The sequence below is a fragment of the Sebastes umbrosus genome, chromosome 18, assembly GCF_015220745.1.
Source record: "Sebastes umbrosus isolate fSebUmb1 chromosome 18, fSebUmb1.pri, whole genome shotgun sequence".
NCBI classification, from domain to species: Eukaryota; Metazoa; Chordata; class Actinopteri; order Perciformes; family Sebastidae; genus Sebastes; species Sebastes umbrosus.
This window is the reverse complement of record NC_051286.1, coordinates 5,425,483-5,453,376: the sequence shown is the minus strand read 5'-3', so window position 1 is coordinate 5,453,376 and position 27,894 is coordinate 5,425,483. Positions and strand designations below refer to the sequence as shown.

At 39.7% G+C, this 27,894-nt stretch overlaps 2 protein-coding genes across 5 annotated transcripts; one reads left to right on the top strand and one right to left on the bottom strand.

Annotated features, from left to right (window-relative positions):
* Positions 1-8,004, bottom strand: LOC119477086 (cytosolic 5'-nucleotidase 1A-like). The gene is made up of 6 exons (XM_037750948.1): positions 7,778-8,004; positions 7,519-7,686; positions 5,607-5,736; positions 5,296-5,418; positions 2,793-2,977; positions 1-2,418 (listed from the first exon to the last, which is right to left on the bottom strand). Exons 1-6 carry the CDS (start codon positions 7,880-7,882, stop codon positions 2,056-2,058), a joined length of 1,074 nt encoding a protein of 357 aa, XP_037606876.1. The 5' UTR covers positions 7,883-8,004; the 3' UTR covers positions 1-2,055.
* Positions 8,005-9,295: 1,291 nt separating this feature from the next.
* syt14b (synaptotagmin XIVb) lies at positions 9,296-26,309 on the top strand. Of its 4 annotated transcripts, none has more exons than XM_037750955.1 (10): positions 9,296-9,451; positions 12,739-12,786; positions 17,331-17,398; positions 18,064-18,978; positions 19,199-19,339; positions 20,385-20,653; positions 22,114-22,551; positions 22,730-22,910; positions 23,265-23,321; positions 24,811-26,309. In XM_037750955.1, exons 4-10 carry the CDS (start codon positions 18,120-18,122, stop codon positions 25,125-25,127), a joined length of 2,262 nt encoding a protein of 753 aa, XP_037606883.1. In that variant the 5' UTR covers positions 9,296-9,451; positions 12,739-12,786; positions 17,331-17,398; positions 18,064-18,119; the 3' UTR covers positions 25,128-26,309. The 4 variants fall into 4 exon arrangements, with proteins under 4 accessions (XP_037606883.1, XP_037606882.1, XP_037606885.1 ...); XM_037750954.1 differs by having other exon boundaries at positions 17,252-17,398; XM_037750957.1 differs by lacking the exon at positions 23,265-23,321 and having other exon boundaries at positions 9,300-9,451; positions 17,252-17,398.
* The last annotated feature ends 1,585 nt before the right edge of the window (positions 26,310-27,894 follow it).

The following is a 27,894-nucleotide window of genomic DNA, read 5'->3' as shown; positions in this document are numbered from 1 at the left end:
CACTGTGGTTCCTCCACGCTCCTTTATTCCTTTGCACTCAACACTTAAAGATATTAGATATAAATCAGAGTATAGAAAAGTGAAAAATGGTGCAAACATGTTATTGTGAACATGAGTACAATCAATGCAAAACATCACATGATCTGGCACTGAGGATATGTTACCAGATATGATATGAAAATTTACAAACAAGTGTAACTTAAACATAATTTTGCAATATGAAATACATAAAATGCAATCTGCAAACATACGCATTATAGGTATTCATTCCTATGTAAAAACACTATAATGTGACAGAAAGGTGTGGTTACAGTGTGCTACCTGATATCCGGATACAGTGTAAAAGCATAAACAAGTCATGAGTATAAAAGTTTGAAGAAAAATATAAAAAGTTTTATGACGTTTGTGCGCATCAACAACAAAGACTAACAAAGTAAAACAGCATCAGTGTTTCCTATAAGCCACAGACATTCAATCCTTATAAATGTCCCTTTAAAACTAATAGCTGATTTTAATATGTTCCATTAAATGTGTTAAATTTATACCAGACAGCAAAATGTTGGGAATATTGAGTTGGAATTGCCCATTTTTACCTGGCTGGTGAATTTCAAGTCTCTAAAAGAGCCAATGCAAAAAAAAACAGCTACTACAGCAGATACATTCTCCCACTCTGGTCAATATGCCAAGGACTGATAGGGAATGGGAATGTGACAACACCGACAGCAAGTCGGACATTTTTGGAGGTTAAAGGGTGATGGTACGTGTCCACAGGGGCGTTTTTTATCGCGAGGGAACGCCTCGCTTCCCAGCATTGGACGCTTGATGGGCTGCCACTAGATACTCGGCACCTGATTGGACGAAGGCTTTCCCTCGTGGGCTGCTGCTCCCAGCTTTCAAACCGGAACCAACATGGCGGCTCCTTTAGGAAACTTTCTTCTCTTATACGACGAAAATAGTTCACCGAAATGTGTTTCTGAAAACATTTCAAAATAAGCCATGCAGTTGGTAAATCTGTCTTTATTTTGGAGCGACAAAGCTTAGTTTAAAATTTCCAGAGGTTGCACGTGTTTTGCATAAAGTAGCCTAGACCTCAACTTTATGCAAATGAGGAGCGGCCAACGAGACGCCCCGTCTCTCGAATCGCGCGCACCATGCACGGCTGCTGACATAGACAATGAATGGGAAGCGTGGAAAGGACGGAGGCTGTGGACACGTACCATAAGAGGTCCATCTGCTGGCTGTTTACTGCACAGTGTCAAAAGATGAAACGAAACACTGCACTGTGAATAAGATTCAAAAGCCGAATTGTAGTATATACAGAACACAGTCGGACACAAAGGTTGGCTAACGTTACGGGTTGCATTTTGCAAGATACCGGTAGATTAAATATGCAGTATTAGCCGACGTTTTGTTAGTATTCAGTTAGCATAACATTAACTTATCTTTGTCCAGATGGTTGTGTAGTTGGCATTTGGCTTGTAGATCTTAATGTCATACACACACCCGTTTGTAAACGGGACAAATCGAACAGCTACCGCAGCTCTGTACGCTTCCCTCCAAAAATGGCAAAGTGCCCCAGAATGCTCCGTGATTCCTGTTCCCTATCTAAGATAAATAAAATAAACAGGTGATGTATAAAAGTGTAAAGAAAATGACATAAACCCAAATGCAAATGAGAAAAAATAGCCCTCTCAAAAGGTAAACAGGTGCATAGATAGTACGGTTAAAAGGCCCCGATAGATTAATGAACCAGGTGTTTCTCTTCCAGAACATTATTAAGTGAAACGGTGTGTGGCACCTAGTGTAACTCTTGTTTCCCCCACTCATCAATAACACCCCATCCTAATGGAAACCGTAGAAATATTTTATAAAACCCCAAAAAGTAGGACGTTTTGTAGACGGCATTACCAATTATTTACTTAAGTCCTCTAAATTTGCTGTTATTCTTTTAACAGATCATTTTGCTCCAAAATAAAATATTGCATTCATGAGAAATCTCTTCCTATGCAGGGGACAACGTAGTGTATGTTTCACATTTTAACCAGTTTAAGGTTGTTACTTTTTCTCGGGCTGCTCGATGAGTTTCCCCTTGTGGTACTTCTGTCCGATCCCGTAGGGGACGTGAGCAGATACGGTTCCCATTTCTTTGGCCCCCTCGATGTGGAACATCTGGTCGTCGAAGTAGATGTGCGGCTTTATTTTCTGCAGCAGCGGCCCTTTGGGAGCGCCGGCCAGGAAGAGCGCCTCATCGATCTCCAGGCCCCAGGTGCGGAGAGTCTTCAGGACGCGAGCCCCGGAGCTGGCGGCGCTGCGGGCCGTCACCAGGAAGGTTCGGATGGGACAGTTTATGCGCTGGTTCTTGGCGTAGAATTTTCTCTGGAGCTTCCCCAGAGCCTCCAGGAAACACTTTAAGGGACCCTGAAAGAGACAAAGTTAATTTAACATGGTTTGAAAAAAGGAACACAGGGACAGATAAGTAGAGAAAAACAAAATGCCCACAAACACACAAGGGCGCACAAGGACAAAAATGATGCCCGATGCCAGCAGAGCAGGGGCCGTATTACAGAAACTTAACTTGTATATCCTATCTTAACTGTTTGGTAACCATGGTAATTAAGGTTAGGACCTGATTGCTTGATCATAGCTGTGATTAGAGAGGAAAGACCAGCATTGGATAACAACTTCCTTATAAACATGAAGATCAATATAAGGCTATTTTTGTATATGGTATATTCTGTATAAACAGTCTGCACACAGAGATGTTTAAGTACACAGAAACAACCATCAGTTACCTGAGCGAGAGGTTTGTTCTCAAACTCCTTCTCGTGCTCAAAGAAAGTGTCCAGGCCGTGTTGCTTTACGATGATCTCCGACTCGTCAGAGAAGAGGACAGCATCGCCATCAAATGCCACTCTCAGCTCAGTGTCGCTCAAGTCGGTCTCCTTCTCTGCGCAAAACACTGTGGCTGCAGCGATGCCTGAAGGAGGGGAGGGAAAGGGTTAAATATGCTTTCATCGCTATGTTTCATGGAGAAAATTTGATACCTCACAGCTGCAGGCATTTTCAACTTCTTGTTTTATTTACATTGTTTTAACTTCTATGTTAGGTTTGATTACTCTGTCTTTCAATGAAGAGATTCAAATGTACAACTAGCGGGTCATTGTTGTGAAATAAACCCCTTCCCATTGGGGTCCATCGCCGCATCAACTGGTCGGGGTTTATTTCACAACAATGACCGGCTCGCTGTACTATATGTATGTAGGGACCCAGCATCTGGCTGGTTTCAAGTGACCTCATGACCTCAGTAACCTGATCCTTGACCACAGGACTCATCTCAGTCCTCATTGGCTACAGTAACATTTCACACCTAGGTGTGAAATTCACACAGAACAAAACCAGAGGAATGTTCTTTGTTCCTTCTCTTTCGCCTCTTTCTTCTCATCTGCTCATCTCTCCTGACGTGCCAGAGGTGAGCTGCTGCGCTCTCTCTGCTCTTCATCTCCTCAACCCAGGCTGACCTGGTTGAGGTGAACGGCTCTCAAGTCCAGAACTTGCAAAACAGTTCTGGTTCTGATCAATGGCCTGTTGGGAAACAGCCATTGCAACCAAGGAACCAAACGGCAGACGACGCGAGTGCTCTGCCCTTTCCACCAGCTAACTTCAAGCTATCAAGCAAAGAAAGCACCAAACTAACAGCAAAGACGACCTCTTTGACTTGGAACCACAACTTCAACACATGGAATCACAAACCCTTTTCTTCCATGGATTGGTAACGTACTGGGCCTTAGCATTAGCAATCGCACAGGGCTGAGCAAGATTGTCCAACTTTGATTTCTAGAAAGTACTTGTATTGATTTGGTTTAATGTTATTCATTGAGTTTGACTGTGTTGATTTATCTGTATTTGATATCTGGGTAACTGGCTTCGCCACATCTGATGTGTTTAGTTTATGCTTCACATAGACAAGGTCTTGCATGCAACTAACCATCTTTTCTAACCCACTGCATATCTAACACACATAAAGATCACATACAGAAACTGTGAATTAGTTAAACATAAACATACAGCTTCAGATAATCTTAACCCCACATCACCCCCCTCTCTGTCCTTCTTCTCAGAAGAACAAAGAGGTCATGTGGTGACATGCTGATGGCCATCTTTGATTCCGCCATCTTCGATTCCGCCATCTTTGATTCCGCCATCTTTGATTCAGCCATCTTTGATTCAGCCATCTTTGTAGTTTTACAGTGCCCGCCATTTTGTTTGTAGGCCATACAGACATTTTGAGACAAGAACCCATCTTGTTTCCCCCCCCCTCTCTCTCTCTCACACACACACACACACACACACACACACACACACACACTTTGTTTGGTTTGTTTAGTTTAGTTATTTAGTTAGATTAATATTGTGTTTTGAACCTTTATTATCTTGTAAATAAATGTTTGTGGAATATACATGCTGGTCTGTTTAATGTTGCACAAGAGTGAATAATGCCAACCTCTGCTATGTCAAGAACTCCGATATCCTTCAACCTTTACTATCTATTTTGGTTATAGTTATTAATTTAATTATTAATCAACGTTCCAAATTGATAGTTTAGCATATATAATGAGACTATATTAACGTTTTGGTCATTGGTCCCTGATTCCAGGGTGGTGCCCCGTTTATTATTAATGTTTATTGATAATCTTTATTAATATTAATAATTATATTATTATTTATTAATTAATTTGCTAATAACCAAAACCTACCAAAGTAGAACCCCTACATGTATTATCCCTTACATAGAATACATCATACACCTTCCCGTCACAATTTCTCAGAGCCAAAAGTTTTTGTTTTGACCGACCAATAGTCTGAAACCCCACAGATATTCAATTCACAGTGATACAAAACAGAGAAAAGCAGCAAATCCTCACATTTAGAACCTGCAAATGATTAGAAACCTTGCTTGATAAGCGAGTTTAATCGATTATCAAACTTTTCTTAATTCCAGCTTTACATCTGAAAGCCAGTGTTTCATATTTTGTTTGTTTTGTGTGCATTTGGACGACAGGGAGCCATAAATCACAGGCTGTCTCCAACCAGCTCCGTCTTGCTGCACAGCGAGGGGTCGAGGTTTCCCTCAACAGCGTGAATGAGTCAACATGCAAGTGTGTGTGTGTGTGTGTGTGTGTGTGTGTGTGTGTGTGCGTGTGTGTGTGTGTGTGTGTGTGTATGTGTGTGTGTGTATGTGTGTGTGTGTGTGTGATAGAAATGAGGGTTATATAATCCAGCAGCAGCATCACTCACCTTCCTCTATGGCCTCTGTGACTTTCTCTGCATTCTTGGAGAGGTACAGGTTGGTCATGTAGGCCTTCAGGTAGCCTATGGGACTTTTCCCTCCGGTCATACAGAATCTCTCTATGGTCAAATCTGAAAGTAGAAAAGCAAGTTGGAGGTGTGCAAAGAAAGAAGTCCCATTTTAATTACACTATAACAGTTCCTCTTCACTTCTAGTGTGTAATTACTAGACTGATTATGCTTGTTGCTGCAGCAGGCGAGCCGCAGCCACCGCCGCCGTGCTAACCAATCAACAATGTCTGGATTAAGACGCAGCGTACCGTAGTGATTAATGCTGTTTATGAGGCGCACTCCCACTTGGGCATGGTTGTTAGTCATTAAGACGATGTCAAACAGCTCCTCGCTGTCCGGGTAGAGCTCCCTCAGTCGAGCGTTGACAGTCATCAACGCCTGTGTGAGAGGACGGATTGCTTTTATTACATCAAAAGACAGGATGTTGCGTCAAGAGTGACGTTACAAAACAAACATTACAACATAAAACCAAAGCTTTCTTTCAGTTAAGCTTTTAAAAGAGAACATCAAGGCATTAAAACAACAATGAAACAGAGGAATGTGCTGTATAAACCACAAACGCCTGCATATATATATATATATGTATATATATATATATATATACACACAGTATATATACAGTATATATATATCTACAGTATATATAGGCCAAAATTTTATCAGCATAAACATTCTAAATGTTGTATTTCCTGTTGCAATGTATATTAATGCAGTAGTTGGACCAAAGCTGTTTCCCTTGCAACAGACTGGCAATGAAAAGGTCTATAAAGGTGGATTGATGTCCAGTCAGAGCCTGTGATTGTGCAGGCCTGGTGTTCATCAGACCACTCTTGAAAGTGTTCAGCAAATTGGAATAATAGAGGAACATCCAGAGAAGAGTGATTGCACCCTGTCACTGTAAAATAATCTTGTATTCGTCGGCTGTTATCTAATTACTCAGTAACAAAAGGACACAGACCTGTTACCGAATGTAAACCTGCCTGGATGTTAGATATAAAGTGATCAATGACTCCTTCATCCTTTAAAAAAAAATCCTAAAAATGTTGATTTTCTGGCTGAAGAATGGTGTGACTTCATGACCTGTGTGACTGCATTTCAAGAAGAGCAAATCAGTTTTGAAAGCAAAGATTGTTTGATAAGGATTTCCCGTATTTTGTCTCCTGGCACTGTACATAATAATCAGCAGGGGGAAGTCTGGATTATTTTGTCTTTAAGTAAGGGATAATGTACAACATTGTTGTGAAATTTGCATCAGGGGTGCTGCATAGCCCTGTTGTGGTTTATTTCACAACAATGACCCGCTAGCTGTACATTATCCCGTTTATTACACAGCTACTTACTTAAGAAATCAACAATTTGACACAAAAACGGTCTGCCAGAGTCCGACATCAGAACTGCGCCCATAGCAACGGTTCGTTATACATAGCAACGGTCCGTTATACATAGCAACAGTCCGTTATACATAGCAACAGTTTTAGTGCATTTCAACGGAATTGCGTTGCTAGGCAACAGTTTGGGTCCATGTTTACTTCCTGTCAGCTGATATCATTCACATACACTGCAACAGGAAATAAACTGGGACACATTTAGAATGTTTGTGTTTAAAACCGTGTAATAATCTATATATTGTATATTTGTGACATCACAAATGGACATAAATCCTAACAGCTTGTTTCAAACGCACAATTTCTGAATACGGGCTGTGTGTATTTCTCCGTATATTGATCGTTTTGATAGTTTAACAGTATTTATAGAGCACTTAAACCTGCTTTATAATATCAAATACATGAAAATCTCACTTTTTTACAATATGGGACCTTTAAAGAATTAATAAACAGACATTTAAGAAATATGAAAATTGGGAGATAAATTGTGTCTTTCATAGACATTTTTTCACTTTCACAGTTTAATGACTGGATCTGTGCCAAAATCCAAATACCTGACTGAGGTGTGGCTTGAGGTGTGAGTCTGTGAGCACTAAAACTGGATTCTAGTTGTGGATCAAGGAGAGGTTAAGCTCTGACTCCTGCAGTGTGTTATCAGACACCAATCTGGCATTTATTGGTGAAGCAACAGGCTCTTCAGGTACCACGCCCTGCAGACAGAGACAGACATGCAGGTAGTTCAATGCATGGTTCAAACAGGCCCTACTGTACCTACCTTGACGAAGGGGAAAGAAGCTCCGGGCATCAGAGGCTCGTTTTCGTGCTCCACCTGATAAGCCACGTACTTCTCTAGTCCCTCCTCCTCATAGATCTTCCTCTCTGCCACCATGTTGAAGAGGGTCCGAGACGACACGGCCACGGTGACCGCATACTGGGGTTTGGGCTGGAAGTGGATGGAGAGGAGAAAATAAACATGCAAGAAAGTCTGTGCAGCTAGCACACAAGCTCATAAAACCTTTCAGCAGAATACTCACAGGTCTGGGTTTGTTTGTTTTGAGGTTTTCAAAGAAAGCTTTGGCTGCAGCCCAGTCTTTCTCGTCTTCAGCTGGAGCTGAGTCGTTTGGTTTAATATCACTCATTGTTATAATAAAGTTTTCTACGTCCTAACACTTACAGAAGTCCCGGTTCAATGGGAGGAAGCAGCAGCAGCAGATTGGAAACTTTGCGGAAATGTGTGAAAAGACGCCTAGTGGGCGTGTCATCAGTCAGTGACGTAGGCAGGTCTGAGCATCACTTGCAGTTGATTGGCTGGAACATAATTAGTGTAAATGTACATGCACTTGTACTTAATGATAAAACTTTATAATAAAAAAATAAATAAAAAATATATCAAATGTTTATATACACAAATATATCAATTTATATATTTATATAAATATTAAAATATTAATATATATATATTTATATATATATATATTTATATATTTTATACATATACATTTAATTTTTTATTATTAGGTTGTATTATTAAGTACAAGTACATGTACATTTACACTAATTATGTTGTTATTTATTATTATTATTATTTATTATGTATATATATCAAATATATAAATATAAGTCTATATTATATATATTTATATATGTTTTTATTTTTTTATTATTACTTTTTTGTTGTTGTTTTTAACAATGGGTAAGATGGTGCTATATTGTTAAGTTAGCTTGGTTCCTGACCAATACAAGATAATGTTACAAAAAAAAGTTCTGATACACAAATTTGTATACATTTTTTTTTTTTTTACTTTTCTCTGATTTCTTTGTTTAGTTTTTGCTTTTTCTTGTGAAATATTGAACAATTTGAACAGTTACCTAAATTAAACAACTCATGGAAATCTGAAACTCAACACAGATTCTGTGTAAGAAGTCACAAGACAAAAAGCCTTACATTTTTTAAGTGTAAACGCTTAATCTGAAAAGTAAATAAAAAAAAGTAATAATAAAAAAATAAAAAACATAATATATATATATATATTATATGTTTTTAATTTGTTAGTTGCAGCAGCACAAGGAGGTGCTGCTAAAAAATATCAAGTATATATATATGTATATATATATTTCTATATATATGTATGTATAAAAGTAAATAATAAAAAAAAAAATGTAAATGTTAAACATTTTTAAAAATTTTAAAGTAAATTAAGAAACACTAATAATACAAAAATTAAAAACATATAATATTATGTTTTTAATTTTTTTATTATTACTTTTTTATTTAAAAATTAAAAACATATCATATATATATGATATGTTTTAAATTTTTTTATTATTACTTTTTTTATTTTATTTTTTTTATTTTTTTAGCATTTTTAATTGTTATTATTAACTTTATATATATATATATATATATGTATATATATATGATATTTTTTAGCAGCACCTCCTTGTGCTGCTGCAACTACTGAATTTGGCCTCATCTTATCTTATCCTAAAAAAAAAAAATGTATATATCTTACATAGTACCCCTGTTATTGAAATGCTTATACAACCTCTCTCTCTCTCTGTCACACACACACACACACACACAAACACACACGCACACACACACGCGCACACACCGTCCGCTGGCTCATGAATGACCTCCTCCTCCTCCTCCTCCATCACCCCCCTACAGTTGGTACAGTCCGGCCGGAGCATCATGGCGATAGACGGTAAGTACTCGGTCTCTCTCAGGTGTCCTGCGGGGACTCGGGTGAAACTTTGCCCGGGACGGAATGAGTAGTCCGCTGCTTTTATATATATATATAAAAACATACATATATATTATATTCAGCAGAAGTGTTGTTATTCTGTAACCACCAGCAATCAGTGTGTGTTTTGAATGCCGTTACCGGGAGTATACCGCAGTGCTCCGGACGGTTGGGACAGCTAACGGCTGATGATGCTGAGAGGTGATGCGGGGATGTTGTGGACACGGATACAGATAGTGATTTTAGTCACGTTTGAGTCAAATATCCCTGTGAAAGCGATTAAATGTAAAATATTTATTTATTTTTAACCTAAAATCACAGTAAGCTGCTACTCAGCATCACATGAACTACTTTAGTTAAAGAACTACATCAACTGGCGGATGAATATCGATTTAAAAAAAATAACGGTTTTGAGTTCGAAAAACCAGCCGTTATTTTTGTGGATGCACGTGCTAGTTTATATTGCCGCGCTAAGCTCCATGGGTAATGTGTACATTATGGGATATACGTGTCCTCTTCCTTCAAGGTTTTAGTGAAAGTGACCGGAAACACTCATCACCATGACACCGAGGGATGAGAAGTAGGCGCGTGCCCCCGTCCCGTCACTGTTCTTCTTTATTGTGTCACGTGCAGCCATACGTGCAGTGTTGTGTTGATAACACGACACCTGATATAGAGAGAAAGAGAGATCAGCAGTGACTCACCAGTTGTACAAGCAATATATATCTGCAATTCATATTTAATTTACACAAATACTCAAGTGATCTTAAATGATATTCATCCATGCAGCAATGGTTCATTCTTAAAAGTCAAAATATATATATTATCATTAAAAATATTCCAATCAGAGTACAATATGTTTTAAAACATCTTTAACCCACATCCTACCAACTGTAAGTAAGAGTGTAGCAGTAAGCATAAATACATAAATAAATATACACATTAAAAAGTAATATAAAATAAATTAAAAATAAATGCAAAAATAAATAAATAAATAAAAAACAAATGCAAAAATAAATAAATTAAAAATAAATGCAAAAAATAAATAAATAAAAAATAAATACATTTAGAAATTAATTAAAGGTCCCATATTATGCTCATTTTCAGGTTCATACTTGTATTTTGTGTTTCTAGTAGAACATGTTTACATGCTTTAATGTTAAAAAAAACACTTTGTCTTCCTCGTACTGTTTGCCTGAATATACCTGTATTTACCCTCTGTCTGAAACGCTCCGTTTTAGTGCATTTCAACGGAATTGTAATGGAATTATGTTGCTAGGCAACAATTTGGGTCCATGTTTACTTCGTGTCAGCTGATGTTAATTACATACACTGCAATAGGAAAAATAAACTGGGACACAATTAGAATGTTTATGTTTGAAAACTGTGTAAATGGTCTAAAAATTGTATATTTGTGACATCAGAAATGGACAGAAATCCTGACAGCTTGTTTCAAATTCAGTTTCTAAATACGAGCTGTGTGTATTTCTCCATGGATTGAGTGTTTTGATACTTTCACAGTATTTATATATCACTTTAACCTGCTTTATGATATAAAAGACATGAAAATCCCACTTTTTACAATATGGGATCTTTAAAACATCTTTAACCCACATCCTACCAACTGTAAGTAAGAGTGTAACAGTAAGCATAAATACATAAATAAATGTACACATTTAAAAATAAATATAAAATAAATAAAAAAATAAATAAAAAGATAAATAAAAAATAAATGCAAAAATAAATTAATTTAAAAATTAATTAAAATAAATACATCAATAAATAAATGGGAAAATTAAACAGAAGAGCAAATAAATATAAAGAAAAAGACACTCAAAATATCTTCTTATCCTATTACTGTAAAAAGCCCCTCTTATAAGAATACCTTTTATATTAAGGATATCAGTGACCGGTGTATTATTGATTGCAAAATTTTGGCAAGCTTTTTGTCTAGAACAGCCAACAGAGAGAGTCTCTAACATTAAGTGAATTGGTCCAGACTATAGAGCGTCTGTCTGCAGTGTGACAGAAGACAAGTCGGCCTCAGAGCTTTCTCTTCGCTCTGGCTTTGAGTCGTCACTTTAGACCATTTCGGCGTCCAATCCAGCGTCCACGGATGATTTGTTTAAATTCTACAAGTAGAGTTCAGGGGAGAAAGATATCGCTTCCTAAGACGCTGACACAATTTTGTAATTAAGACCCAAATTCCGACTGTTACAGAGCTGTAGATACCTGAATCATTAAGTACTGAGGTGACGAGCCAAGAGAGATAATGTGTGAATGTAATGTGCATAAGCCTGTGGGTGTGTGAATGTGTGTGTCAGGGTGTCAGCATCCTTCGTTAAATTAAGCCTCGGGGGGGATTGTGAAGGAAAGTGTGGAGTGAAAATAGTAAAAACCTTCACATATTTCCAGATGATGTAAAAATATCATACTAATTGGTGATGATTAGGTGAAACTTGATATTTTCATGCTGAAAATGTCCCAACTGGTTTACGCACTGAGGTCACAGAGTTCATGACCTCGGTTATTTTAATCTAGGAATTTAATGTTTTTTTAGCAACAAGGGGAGGGTATTTTATAGGATGATTTCAGTTTTTAGACTCTTTATAATTAAATTTGACTACTTTTAGACCAATAAATACATAAATAAAGCATTTAGTATTTCAGTATTCAGAGAGCATTTTGACCTTCAACACAATTATTACTGAATTATTACTTTAGACCTTATGAAAGATGCATTGAAGTAATCATCACTGCATTTAATTATGAATAATTTATCACATTAATGGGCTTTAGCACAGTTTTTATTGCTGTTAATAAATGTGTACGCAGCTGGAACCAGGAGATGGTTAGCTTAGCTTAGCTTAGCATAATGACAGGAAGTAGTAGGAAACAGCTAGCCTGGCTCTTTTCAAAGGTTAAAAAAATACCTACAAGCACCTCTAAAGCTAATTAACACAGCCATGAAGGGTCCTTCACATAAAACAGATATACACAGATATTCTACAATAATTTTTCTCTCAAATACCTCCCTTTTATGGCACATTTATGTTAACAAATTAACCATTTATATGTGAGTGTTTTTCTCAGTTGGTTCCAGCTAATCAGTTTTTATATTTGTTGGCGTAACCATCTGCTAGCTTCTCTAACCTGAGGCATGAACATATGTTTCTACAGTACATTGAATCATATTTATAACCTCTGACACACAACTTTTCATCTCTCTCTCTCTCTCTTTCTCCCAGGAGGGGGGAGGAACTGTGGTGTTCATGAGCTCATCTGTGCCAGACGAGGTAAGGCCATGTTACAACCAACCGAGCGCTGCACTTGTGTGTCTGCATTAGCATAATAGCATATTTTTCTGTTTTCATCCTGAGCATAATGGCAGTCATGCTTGGCTGCGCTCCACTACATCACTTTAAAAGATTGCTACTAATATTTAGCTCTCAACCTCCCTTATTTTTGTGATTCATCCCTTAATCCATGTGAATTTTCCCTGAAGTTTGGTGTACAGAAAAGTGTCTCTATATAGACTTCAGAAAGCATAATGTCTGCGTGTGAATTATGCATGGCGTATCAAGTTTTGGTTCACTTCAGCAAAAGAAGGCAGCTGTGCGTTCATGATTTATTCAGCGCCGAGGTTTTGTTTCGTATCAGAAGTCCATGTGTAAGCAACATTTCCAGATTGCCTACCTACTTTTTAAACAAGCATGTCCTATAAACGACAGCCAAGTTAAGTATGCGCTGGTCTAAAAGCTTATTACATTAATAAATTAGTGAAAGTTAACATCCACATAAGGGATAATGTACAGCGAGCCGGTCATTGTTGCCCTGAAGTGGTTTATTTCACAACAGTGACCCACTAGCTGTATATTATCCCGTTTATTACACAGCTACTTACTTAAGAAATCAATTATTTGTAATAATATTACACGGCTTTGTTTAATACTTGATTCTGATTGGTCAATCACAGCGTTCTACGTACAGCTAGCGGGTCATTGTTGTGAAATAAACCCCTTCAGCTCGGGGTTTATTTCACAACAATGATCAGCTTGCTGTACATTACCCATTACTTAATAAGCCAATGATGAACCTCCATCATATCAGAGGTGGATGATATCTGACATTTAAAGAATTAATAAACAGACATTTAGGTCTGCATCCCCCTGAAGGGGTTTATTTCACAACAATGACCAGCTCGCTGAACATTATCCCACTTATTACACGGCAACTTACTTAAGAAATCAATAATTTGACTCAAAAACGGTCCGCCAGAGTCCAACATCAGAACTTCGCCCATAGCAATGGTCTGTTGAAGTAACAGACCATAGAACGCCGTTATTGACCAATCAGAATTGAGTATTCAACAAAAGCTGTGTAATAAAATGAGGATATTTGGCATAATTTGTTGTAGAAACATGACAGAATAATTTGTTTCCCATGTTTTTGTGTCACAAAAACATTTCATCTAAATGAGCTCACATTTTCTCTGAGGTTATTATTCATTTTTCTGTTTGCACATGGAATGGTTCAGTGGCTGTGTTTTCATGTTTTATTAGTCAAGCTTACTGGAGTCATTACCTGGAAAATAAAAAACACAGATTGAATCCTGAGGCTCAGTTTAGAGCCAGTTCACACGCTGTTAAAAAAACAGATTTATTCGGTTATGTTTTGTTGTTTATTCTGTACATGCACACACTCTGAGAGGATGGGGGTGAAAAAGGGCAGAGAAAGAGAAAGGGAAGTGGCTGAGAAGCACTTTAATCTGCTCTGCTGTTAAGAGAAATATCAGGCTTTTCTGAGAATGATGGGTATTATATTAAAAAGAAAATAACTGACAGCAGGGTGAGCTGTTTCAAAGGCCGGGTTGCTCCACTTTCCAGTGTACATCGACAGAGGCATCAGGTTACCTCAGGTGTCTAAATTATTCAGTTGTCGTTGACATTTACAGAGCAGGGCCATGTATGAAGTGAACAGGGCCGTAAGCTGTTCATTTGGACAGGCGGCTGGCTGCCCGACGGCTGCAGAGGTCATTCTGGCACAATCAACACAGTGACAGTTGATACGTAAGCCTGGCAAGAGCTTGGCCCAGACTGGGATTTATTTATTACATGTCGGATTACTTCAGAGCAGGACAACTTTGTTTTCCCCCCTCTTCTTAGATCATTTATAGCAGCAGGAGCACTGATAGTGCTTTTTGGGGAACAGCTGGCTTTAAAGAGGATATTCATTTAGAGAAGGTAAGCCTCTGCCACCTCTCTTATCGCTCTCCTACTTCTCTTGCCATTCTTGGGAGTTTAGCATTCATCACTTTGGCAGTCTGCAGCAGCGCTATAGTTGTCAGGCTGCAGTGGTCTTTGCCTGTTGCCATGGTGAAACAAGTCTGTCCATAAGTTCAGTCTGTAGTCAGGAGGGTTGAGAAACTATTATGCCTCTGTTTTTCTCTCCTCCTCGCTCATTTGTGCTCTCCGGGAGATACCAGTTTTCACGCTGCTGAACCATTTAATCAGTGACAGGTGATGGTTGTTTCTGAAGTGAGCACCTGCAGACACATTGGCCTGAAATGTACCACCATTTTATTTATTTATTTATTTATTTTATTAGTACTGCAACGAACATGTATTTTGATTATCGATTAATCTATAAAATGTAAGAAAATGGTGAAAAATACCCCTAAAACCAAGGTGAGGTCTTCAAATAGCTTTCATTAAAGGTGCAGTGTGTAGGATTTGGCGGCATCTAGTGGTGTGGTTGCAGATGGCAACCAACTGAGTACCCCTCCGCTCACTCCTCCCGTCCTAAGACTGAGGTAACGTGAGCCGCAGAGTGCAAAACCGTCGTAACGCCATTCGCCTTGCTCAGAGGTCATCCTCACCATATTAACACTACTTTAGGAGCAATGGAAGTCAGGCGGCGGCTGGCGGTACCACGGTTTAGCACTCTCGGCTCACGTTACCACAGTTTAACAAGCCTGTTGGAGAACTACGGTGGCCTTCAGATAACGTAAATATGTGAAAGGCTTTCTCTAGAGCCAGTGTTTGGTTTGTCCGTTCTTGGCTACTGTAAAAACATGGCGGATTCCATGAGGAGGACCAACTCCCTATGTAGATATGAAGGGCTCATTTTAAGCTAACGAAAACACGATTTTTAGTTTCAGGTGATTAAACACAAATAAAAACATAGTTATGAATATTATATTCCATTTCTGCTAATAGATCTCCCAAAATGTTACACACTGTTCCTTTAACAGCCTAAAACCTGTAATTATCAAGTTTCTATCACATAAGAGAAAGAAAGACAGCAACTCCTCCCAGTGAAGAAGCTGGGACTTGGCAATATTTGGTATTTTCGCTTGAAAAAATGACTAAAACGATTAGCTGCGAGCCACCTGCTAGCCGTCGGCATGTTGAGAGCCGTTTAGAGGCAATAGAAATGTTCCCTATCCCGTATTTAGCACCTTCTAAGGAGACTGAATATTGTACACACATTCATTGGGGTGGCCGGAAACACGACTCCACATGAGTGCTTGGTTGCAAGAGGAAAAAGTCTTTTAGGGTGAGGACTAATGTAGGCTAGGGTTGCTGTAGTGTGAACTTTCCCAAATCCAATACAGAGCAAGCCTGATAGCATCTAGGACACAGTGAGAAAATACTTCTAACATAGGGCCTAACCTGTAACCACACAAACTAATGTAGCTCTGCCAACTCTTGGCCTTGGAAGTAGGTTATTGTTGCGGGTGATAACTTTTGCAGCATATGGTAGAGCAAACAAACACTCACTTTAATCCATTCCTTACCGTTTGGTTCTTGTCGTTTGGGTTTTAGAAAGGCTAAAAAAAGACATCACCCTCCAAACTCTTTAGTATTGCTCTCCAGCACCACACTCACCGCCTCAACATGTGGAGAAATCCACAGCCTTTCTACGGTTGCTAAGCTACGATTGGACAATAGCCGCTCAGGGGCGGGGTTTAGTGATCAGTCAATAGAAAACACCTGTGTGGGTGTGCAAAGCCTTTAAGATTAGTGAAATACTAAGGGATTAATTGTGGAATATATCCATATAATTGTGGGATCCAGAAACTCTATTATGTGGCTCAAGAAGTACTTAAACTTAAAATCCACACACCGCATCTCCCAGAGCTTCGCTTGCAGTGTGCTTCATTTTACAAGCTGCCCTTTCAACTGTGATCTTTAGAAATACCACTCATGCTTCATTGTCCACGAACTTCCCCCCCTTTACTTCAGCTATTATACCCTGAGGTGTTTCTGCGTTGTAGCGTATTAAGTGCAGGCCCAGTGCGGTTTGGCTGGTTTACAGAGTCTACGTTTCAGTTAGATACAGCCCCCTTTGAGGCTCTCATAAAAATAGCACATCAGCAGCGCAGAGCTGCATGGTTACATGAAGTATGGTTGGCCTACATACACTGCTGTAGATTGTATCTGGTGTGCCTTTGAAGTGGAACAACTACTGACTGTTCAAAAGCACAATAGCTACCCGGACAAGGCAACATTTGAGGAGTTTGATCCAAAATAAAATCATCAAATAGATGTTTTTTTTAGCTTGCAGTCATCTGTTTTTATTTATAGCATTTTTTTTTCCTTCAAAATAAAAGACTTGGTTTGGAAACTTAACTGTTACAATCCTCCATGATCAGTATTATATTTGGTCTAATTTATTTTCTGTCTGTCTTTCTTTTTCCTCCCCCGTCTCTCTCTTCTTCCCTCCCTCCCTCTTTATTCCCGTTCTTCTCTTCCTCAGTCTCTCCTGAGCTTCTGGGTGTCCTGTCTTCCATTGCAGCCTTCATGGCGTTGATGGCTCTGTTTTTTCTTTACCTCAGCAACAAGCTGTCAGTGGAGAGTCCTGCCGATCTGTCACAACTCAGTGGCTATAAGAACAACCAGCCAGGTACTCCACACACATATAGATCTATTACAGTGTCATTTACACACACACACATTAGGAGGATTATTGGCTTATTCAGTGCAAAATGTGCACTTCCTCAAATGGGTGTTCTTATGCAGCTTATGAACAAAAACATGTCTCATCATATGGCCTCGGTTTACCATTTTATTTCTTATCCTGACACATTTCAGCAAAATATTATCAGAGCACCACAAGTGTTGTTGTTGTGTCCCCCTACCTAAGTGTTTCAACTGATTATCCATCACTTTTAGTTAACTATTTCAACTATTTATCCACTACTTTTAACTAACTTTTGGCTAACTATTTCAACTGTATGTCCATTGCTTTTAGCTAACTTTTAGCTAACTATTTCAACTATTACCCTCTACTTTTAGAACACAGAGGATGAATGTGTAAAACTCGTGACAAAGCTGAGACCATACTTACACCACACACTTAGATTTTCTTGTATTTTTTTTACTAAAACCCTATTATAATGTCTGAGACATACAAATAGTTGAATGCAATAACACTGTGAGAGATCTCTTGTTACAAAACCTGTATTATGATCTTTACAATCACCATATTGGTTTGTACACACGTGTTGGTCTCAGCACACACTGTGACGCTGGCACCACTCGCTGCTAACCACCACATGTCCGTGTCAGTGCCTCTGATGAGCTAATCTAGCAGCCAGCGTGCTGACGGGATCCCCGGCTGAGAGATGGCCTTCTTCAAGAGCTTCCAGCAGAACCTCCCATCTGTCAACATTTCCTCCCTCTTGGACTCGGTCACCAGCCGAGTGGACGACCTGGCCAACGCCGTCAGCGACGCCACGTACGCCGTCAGCGACCAGCTGACCGAGCAGGTCACCACTATCATCAACAAGGTGGAGGATGGGGAGAACAGTGGCCAGGAGTCTGGTCAGACTTCCACGGCACAGGAAGGAGGAAGCAAGGCCAGCAACGCAGCCTCAAAGACCAACCAGTCCAGTGATGCCAACGAGGCTGAGAGCGCTCAGAGCCAGCTGGAGTGGGAATGGAGGGACGGATGCTGGCGAGTTAAAAAAACAGAAGCCGAGTTGGCAGAGGAAGAGAAGAAGAAGAAGGAGGAGAAGGAGCTGCAGGAGAAGAAAGAGCAGAGGAGGAAAGAAAGGAGGGAAAAGCAGCTGGAGAAAGAAGCCGAGGCACAGAAGAACAAAGAGGAAGATGGAGAGCATGAAGAGAATGCTGATGCTGTTGAGAAAACAGATGACAGCGGCGACCACTCCACCGCTCAGCAAAGAGGCGATGATGGCGACGAACCTCCTCCATCACCTGGTCCTGAGACTGAGAGCAGGTCGTCAAAGCAGAAAGAAGAGGGAGAAGCAGAGGAAGAGGTGGCGGACAGCCCTGAGAGAGAGGGAGATGACGAGGAAGAGGCTGATCTTGCTAGATCTTCCTCAACGGTGAAAAAGAAAAAGTCGGACAAGAAGAAGAAGAAAGGAGCAAAGGAGGGGTCGAAGAAATCCGAAGAAGTTTCGGATGGGGAGAAAAAGAAGGAGAAAGGGAAGAAGAGCAAGAAGAAAAAGAAAGGAAAAAAAGGTTAGATGGTGTGCTGCTTCAATTTCACCACCTGGATCTCTTCTTCTTCGTCTCTCATTTGAATTCATAACCTGAATTTCTTACCATGAATTTCACTTCTCAACTCTCAGAGTGCCAGTTTCAGCATCTGCTTCTTTGTTCTTGCCTCCTGCTGCACATTATTATGTTTTGTGAGATAAATGTAATGTTTGAACTGGAGTCTCTGTGTTATTTTGTGCAGCAGAGGGAGTTTTATCAGACAGCGAGGAGGACAAAGGGCCCGAGGCGGTGGCTCAGCAGAACACAACTTCAGCGTGGAGCAACAAACGCAAACCGTCCGGTGAGCAGGGAGGCTACAGCAGCGAAGCCTCCAGCGAACGGGGTGAGAAAACTTTATTTAACCAGGAGGAGTGACAGGAGCGACACATAGCCTTCACTGTAGAATATAAAACATAACAAAACATACAAGACCCACTCATAATTAATTAGATAAAATGTGAGAAAATTAATTAAGGATCACAAAACACATAAAACATAAAAGGATAAGATTAATAAAATAACAGCAATAATCAGTGTGGAAGAAGTAATCAGATAAAAATAGAAGTAGTAGTTACAAGTAAAAGTCCTGCATTCACCATCTTCCTGAAGTAAAAGTATAAAAGTATAAGCATCAAAATATACTTAAAGTACAAAAAGTAAAAGTACTCATTATGCAGAACAGTCCGTTTCAGAATAATGTTTATATATTATATTTTTGGATTATAATTATTATTGCATCAATGTCTACATTTCTTTAATTTTGAAGCTGGTAAATTTGGGGCTATTTTTTTACTATATACACTGCCATTTAGAAGTTAAATCTTCATCCATAATAATACATCGTCATTTATCTGTTGATTATAATTTTGGGTTATTAATGTGAATCTGCAAAGTAACTAAAGTAAAGTAAAAAGTACAATATTGGTCTCTGAATTATAAGTATTCCTGCAGAGAGTTAGATGAGAAGACTGATACCTCTCTTGTCATGTGTGGTATTGAGTTTGTCGAACTATTCCTTTAATTGTCTTTAAAATAAGTACATTGTACAACACTACACAGTAACTTATTCTCTGCGTGCCTTTTTCCAACACTTCATTGGACCTACATGACACAGAGTCAAATATTCATGTATTGATGTGGCTGCATCATTACATGAAATGACAGATAAGAATTAGATATTTCATTTTGATTTAATATAAAATTCTGTGAGGCTGTTTTAGTTTGAAAGGATGACCTCAGCTGTGGGTCTGTCACAGTTTAAGAGGTTAACGTGACTCTGTGGTCGACCGTATGTCTGACTACATAATGAGTATTTCTGCAGATCACAGTAGGTCTCCAGTAATACACCTCTGGTATCACATTACTCCCTCTGTGTCCCTCTCTGTCAGCAATCAACAGCATCCAGAGAATAAAGAAGAAGAACTCCTCCCTCAGCGAGACCCAGCCTCCTCCGTACCAGGACGAGAGCTCAGCGGCGGCGCGGGTGACCTCTCGCTCCCACTCGGAGCGCGGGGTCAGGAGGGGGTCGTCCCCGCAGCGCTGCGACAGCCCCCACTGCTCCAGTGAGGCCAGCGTGGACCAGGACACTGAGAGCTACCTCAACAAGGGCTGTGAGGAGGACATTCCCAGTGACAGCACCGCTGTGCTGGGACCAGAGGTCAGATCACAACAATAGTATAGAAACTCCTCCCTTTTACCTATTAATTATATATTTATGTTAAGACCACTACTGTAATTAGATGACTTTGGTTACAGTGTCAGTTACAGTTTAGGTCATCTTAACACGAGGAGACAGGGAGATGGGTGGTGGAACAAAGAAGGAAAACAAATTGATCAGCATTGTTGCAGTTTTCTACAGAATATCTTGATATTAAATCTGACCCAGACCCCAGAAGTATAACTCCCAAAGATCATTATATTTGTTTATTTTTCAATAACACATCTGGGAATTTATTGGGTGATTATTTTGAACATTAAAAAACAGGTAAAATCTGACTCTAAAAATACAATTTGCCCTGTAACTTGATAAAGGATTGTTTTATCAATTAACATTTTGACCTGTCCTTGTCACAACAAGATCTGAACAAATATTTTTGCAGCAGAGAACACAACTGTTGAATGTGTTGGGACATAAAATGTGGGTAAAAACGATTTTAAACTTACTTTTTAGCGGCGACAATCCAGGCAAAAACATTGTTTTTCATGCACTGGTTGATTTTGAGATTTTTGGCTATTTTGCTTCCATAACTTGTCTTCTTTCAGACGAGTGGAGAGAAAACGTCTAAAACACACATTTAGGTGTTTATTTTACTACTTTGTAGATTTGCGTGTGTAGATTTCTGTCTCTTTTCCGTCTCTATGCCTCACTTGCATATTTAAACATACAACTTATACAACGTAATACAAAGAATAATTGTCTTAATGTGAGTAATCAACGGGGGAAATTTCACGGTGACATTTATTAGTTAATTTTTGTACCCTATTCACCTGTAGTGTCTTCAAAATAATTTTACGATCTATATCTTTAAAGGCTGTTTTCTCAAAATGCGTTTTCTCTCAGACTCTGAGCCAGAAATCTCCACTTCAGCAACACTTACATCCATCACACTTTCCAGTTTCATTCCTATCTATATTCTGAAGGTTTTCACAGAGGGGTTTGTTCATATATCATTCATAGCCTGATTTATAGAACATTTTATTCATAAAAACATGTTGAAAATGGATTTTGTTTTTTATGGCTGTTGACAGTATTTTTTGATTAATGGAGTGATAAAAAAAAAAAAGATATCCAAAATCCCCTCTGTATATGTCAACAAAATGAAACAAGAATTTTGAACCTTGAAAGAATTTCTGTTCTGGAAATTGCTGCAAATTAGCACGTATTTAATAAGATGATGCCTCATTTGCATATTTAAATATAACATTTCATTTCAAACTTGTAATACAGAGAACTGACTTACTTATCACCTCATATTTGACCCAAGTCTGTTGGGAACATTAGTAAATTAGTTGACCTTGTATTCAGCAACAGGAGGAAGTTGATGATGTCCCTCTAACACCTCTTTTAAACTCATCCTTCCTTCACTCCTCCTCTGATTCTCTCTTTCCTCCCTGCAGGACGGCTCCGGTCCTCAGCTCCCTACAGCCTACGAGCCAGAGCCCCTCGCCAAATACGGCACGCTGGACGTCGCCTTCGAGTACGACTCCGGCGAGCAGTGGTTGGCCGTCACGGTCACCGCGGCGACAGACATCCCCGCCCTAAAACAGACGGGCAACATCGCGTGGCAGGTCCACCTGGTCCTGCTGCCCACCAAGAAGCAACGGGCCAAGACGGGCGTGCAGAAGGGCCCCTGTCCCGTCTTCACGGAGACATTCAAGTTTTCCAGGGTGGAACAGGACGCCCTGGGGGACTATGCCGTTCGCTTCCGCCTGTACAGCATCAGGCGGATGAAAAAGGAGAAGGTCCTGGGAGAGAAGGTGTTCTACCTGACTAAACTCAACCTGCAGGGCAAGATCGCTCTGCCTGTCACCCTGGAGCCGGGCTCCGAGCTCACAGTGAGAACACTTTGTCAATTTCTGTCTAGAGCAGAGTTTCATCTGAAGCAGCAGATTAGTCCTGGGTTTCAACTAAGGACACATTTCATTTCCTATTAAAGCTTCAAAGTCCAAAGAAGACCTTGCACATACTGTAAAAAAACCCCCCCTCTTCTTTCTGTTTGTTTCATCTTGCCAGGGTTGTGGCTCTGTGGTGAGCGTGTCTCGCAGCGCTGGAGCTCTGTCTTATCGCTCCACTGAGGACTCTTCTCTGCCAGAGATCCTCGTGGGTCTCCTCTACAACTCTGCCACGGGACAGTTATCTGCTGAGGTCATCCAGGGAAGCCACTTCAAAACCCCAGCGTCTGAAAAACCCGTCAGTACGTACAAAAAGCTTCCATATAAAATCATTTAATTCTTGGGTTTTGTGCCAGTTGGGAATGCGGTGTTGAGATGTAAATTTTCCTTTCAGTAAAATTCTCCCTTTTAATATTGCTGATACACGAAGCAATTGTTTTGGCAAGACAGATGGGCAAGACTTCCAGCAGGATGCAACAAAAACAAAGCTTTTTAATAATGATTCAAGCCATAAAGCTAAAGCAATTTCTGCTTATCAGAGTTATCAGAGTTCCCATGAAATCTGACCTTCTGGTGCGTGTATCATAATCTTTAAACTGTTTCCTGTCTTTCTTCTTTCCTACTTTGTGTGCTGTGGTGTGTGTGTGCTGCCGCAGACGGTTTGTTCTGTTGTATAAAACACTTTGTAGGGGGCCAGCTTTATATCATGAGAGGTAAGTCAGCAGGGAATTACTTGTAATGTAATCAGGGTTCGGAATATTTGAATCATGTGTAGATGATATTTTTAAGTTTTGGCCAAAAATGCCACATATTTGGTTCATTGGTTGAACTTCTATCAGTGCGTAAATAAACAATAAAACACTCCTAGCATGTATAGATTTTTGGGTGTTTCATCCAAATTTCAGAGCAACTTATTTTCTCACCTCTTGTATCTAGTTTTGGTTTTCTTTGTCTTGTTTTGGTGCTCTCAGCACTGAAAAAGTATGAGGGGTTGAAGCATTAAATCAAAAATGAATTGATCAGAATGGAGGTGATGAAAATGCATGTGAATTCAAAAATTGAGTGATAAATTATCAAGTGATTTCATTAATTTAAAGCCGATTTGACTAAAACAGTCGTGATATGATGAAAACAGAGCCATGGTTCATCATTATCCCCATCTTTCATTCATCATTCACAACACAAAATTGCCATTTATAATTTAAGGAAAGTGATGCAAATGCATATGAATTAATAATGGCCATGAATGAAAATGTATGTAAATTGAAAAATAGAGTGTTAAATTGTTAATTGATTTGATAAACTTGATTGACATTTTATTTAAAACAGAGTTGCTCTGATAATCAACTGTCGACAATTCATCATTCACAACACCCAGCTGACATTTATCGTTTACAGCACGCAACTTTTGTTACTTCTGTCTTGAAAACTGTCCACAGTGATGTCTGTGGATTATTAGAGTAAAGTTTTTAAATGTTGTTTTTAATGCTGTAAGCACCACAAATGAAACAGAAAATCTCAGAGACAGATATCTGAAAAACCTGAAACTATCTTCATAGATATAGATACTAATAGGTGTAATTTAGAAAATAAATAGGCCTACTTTTGATTTGTTTTGGTGAACTGACCGTTTAAAAACTCATTATATTAACATTATATTTATGTACAGCACTAGTCTTCAATCCGGATGTTCTGGTTTACTTCCATACACTGACTTTCTTTTCAGGGTTTAAATTGTTATTTGATTAGAGCACGAGAGAAAAAATGTAGAACTGCAATGATTAATCGATTGGTTGTCAACTATTAAATTAATCACCAACTATTTTTATAATCGATTAATCAGTTTGAGTAATTTTCAAGAATTGTTCAAGAAAAAAAGTCAAAATTCTGATTCCAGCTTCTTAAATGTGAATATTTTCTGGTTTCTTTACTCTACGACAGTAAACTGAATATCTTTGAGTTGTGGACAAAACAAGACATTTGAGGACGTCACCTTGGGCTTTGGGACACACTGATCGACATTTTCTGACATTTTATAGATCAAACAACTAATCGATTAATCCAAAAAATAATCGACAATGAAAATAATCATTAGTTGCAGCCCTAGAAAAAGAAGTGTGCCCATTTAAAACCTCTGCTGCAGTTTGTTGCAGTACTGATATCCCGCCACTTGATGTCCCTCTCTCACCGCTCTCCTTTTAGACACCTACGTGAAGCTGACCATGCTGGACTCCAAGGGGAAAGAGATGTCCAAGTGCAAGACGGCGGTGTGCCGCGGCCAGCCCAACCCCACCTACAAGGAGACCTTCCTGTTCCAGGTGGCGCTCTTCCAGCTGTCCGAGGTGTCCCTGGTGCTGTCGGTGTTCTGCCGGCGGAGCAGCATGAGGCCCAGGGAGCGGCTGGGCTGGGTCTCCCTGGGCCTCAACAGCACCGGCGAGGAGCAGCAGGCCCACTGGACAGAGATGAAGGAGGCCGAGGGACAGCAGGTCTGCCACTGGCACACACTCGGCGACACATAGGAGGACGATTTATAAAGACTGACATTGACAACATTCCCAGAGAGCGATGGTGGTGGTGATGGTGGTGGTGGGGGTGAGCAGGAGGCACCTTGTGAGATGTGTGACGTGTGTGTGTGCTGCATACAGGTGTGAGGGCGGGCACGGGTTCCCGGTCTTCACTGCCAGAGACTGCATGAATACCCTTTAATCTGCCACTTCTCTCCGAGGCAGACAGACTTTATTGGGGGTGGGAGGTGGAGGTGGAGGTGGAGGTGGAGGTGGAAGCTCCAGCGCCAGCCTTTTTTTATTGACACAAAAAGGGCCAGCGTTTTTTTTCCAGTAATTTCTGCCTACAGCGAGATCTGCATGTACACTGTTTACAGGACACTTCCAAACATTTCCCGTCTCTGAATCTGGGACCAAAGAGCTCGGTCCACACGACTAGCAGACTCCTCCCCGTGTCTTCTCTGGACTTCAGCTGCCACCAGCATACCAGACATTTCTCTCTATCAGTCATAGCCATTGACAGAAGAGACGGCGATGAAAAAGACTGTTACAAAAAAAGGGCCTACAACATGCTGCAACTATGCTTACAAGCTATGCTTTGTACAGTTTGTTTACATGCACATGACATTATGCAAGATCCATTCATTGGTTCCCCCCACCCCAATTTATGCTTTTGGATTATCAGTCAAATGGTTTACCAGATTTATGGGTGTCTCTCTGGGGGGTATGCGCTACACAAAGACAACTTTTCTTTTGTGGTCTTACATAACTCGGTACACTATGCATCTGACGCCACTTTAAACGAGAGGAATGAAATTCTGTCTCTGGAGAGAATTGGACACAGCTCCGCATGCCTACTGGTATCAAAGAGCAGCTTCCTTTCCTGTGTAACACAGATTGAGCCTGTTTCACCATTCAGCCTTCTGACAACTCAGCCATGTTCATTCATGTAGAAACACGGTGCTTCCCGCTGAGGAGGAATATGCAAAAAAGAAAAAGAAAAAAAAAAGCCAATTCCTCCTCCCAATAAACCTGGCTGTTTCTCTGAGGGCTGTGAGGCAGAGCCGATGATGTCGGCTGCGAAGCGAGTTGTGAGTGGCGCAAATGAAATTACAGCAAAAAAAAAAGTAAATCGTATTTTCTGATTACAAGTGAATGGAAGATGGATTATTGAATAAAGTAAATGAAAACATTGTCCAGAAGTGTGAGGTTTTACCTGCGTTGTTCTCATCTGGAATGAAGCCAATCTTTAACCCTCATCATCAGAAAATAAAAACTATGAGTCAGAAAATCCCCTCAAAAAGACTAGTGAAGAAGCCCCACCCCGTGTCCCAGTATAAAGAATGAAACCCTCTTTTCTTTCTCTCTGCTGACTGAAGCTAAGGGGTGTGGGGTACATTCTTCTTCCCTCTTATCCCAGTGATGTCACATGTGAACCCCTCCTCTGGGTTTGTTTTGGGGTGCTGCAGTCACACCTCGCCCTGTCAGTTCTCCTGCAGGGCCAAATCTCTACAAAGTCAAATTGAACTCATTACAAGATGAATACAACCCAGATGTCGAGCATTCCTGACGGATTAAAAATTGGCTTTTGATTGCAGAAAAGGGAGTAACAGCCACTGGAGTGCTTTTATCATCAGTTTGGCTTGAGTTTTTGTTCTAAGCACAGTTTGTGCATTTGCAGCCATTGGAGGAATAGTTAGACATTTGGGGAAATAAACTATTTAGTGTTAAATGAGAAGACTGACTCTCAGTCTGTAGGATAAATATGAAGCTAACAGTTAGTTAGCTCACTGACAGGAAACAGGAGTAAACAGCTAATCTGGCTCTGCCAAAATGTACCAAAACTCAGCTACTAGCACATCTAAAGCTCACTAAGTAACATATTGTATATTGTTTTGTCGTTTTTACATTTTGGTCGTTGTACGTGGAGTTAACAGCCCATGGTTAACAGTTAAGTAAAAGTATGTGAGATATTTCAGTATGTCCGAAACCTTAGTATGAAACCAATAATATGTGAAATGCATACTATTTCTGGTTAAATATTACAGTATGCAACACCGGACACTACGGCGACATAAATATCTCACAATGCAATGCGGTAGTGACGACAATGTACATAACAGACATTAGCAGACAGCTCTGTAACAACATTAACGCTTCAATTTAACTGTAAGTTTACAATTTCACTTTGTTAGGTATAATATATATATTTTAAATGAATTCAGACTTTGATTCTCACAAACTGTCGTTTTGGTCACATGAGGTTGGCGGGAGTTACCATGGTTACACGTCTCCAACCGCCAAGGAGGCTCTCAGGAAGTGACGTCAGTTACAGCTCAGTGTCAGAAAAGATATATACTACTGTTTATTCACACAAGTATGATGAACGATAGCACACCTGTTGAGTATGTAGTGCATAGCATGTGATTTTGGATGAAGCCGTAGTGTCCAGCGTTACATACTGTAATATTTCACCAGAAATGGTATGCATTCATGTACTATTGGTTTCATACTAAGGTTTCGGACACACACATCTCACATACTGTTTTAGCGTACTAAATAGCATGTTATTAAGGAATTTCGGAAGCAACCCATGTTTCAAGTCTTTATGCTACTAACTTATTTCTTGACAAGAAAGCAAATAAACCCATTTCCCAAAAGGTCAAACAATTTCTTATCTTAAGACATTATCAAATAGTTAAAGTGTGTTTTGTAAAGATGGAGAAAAGAATGAAGCCATAAGTCAGATAATGTTTTAACAATGTTGACAGTTTTTATTTCC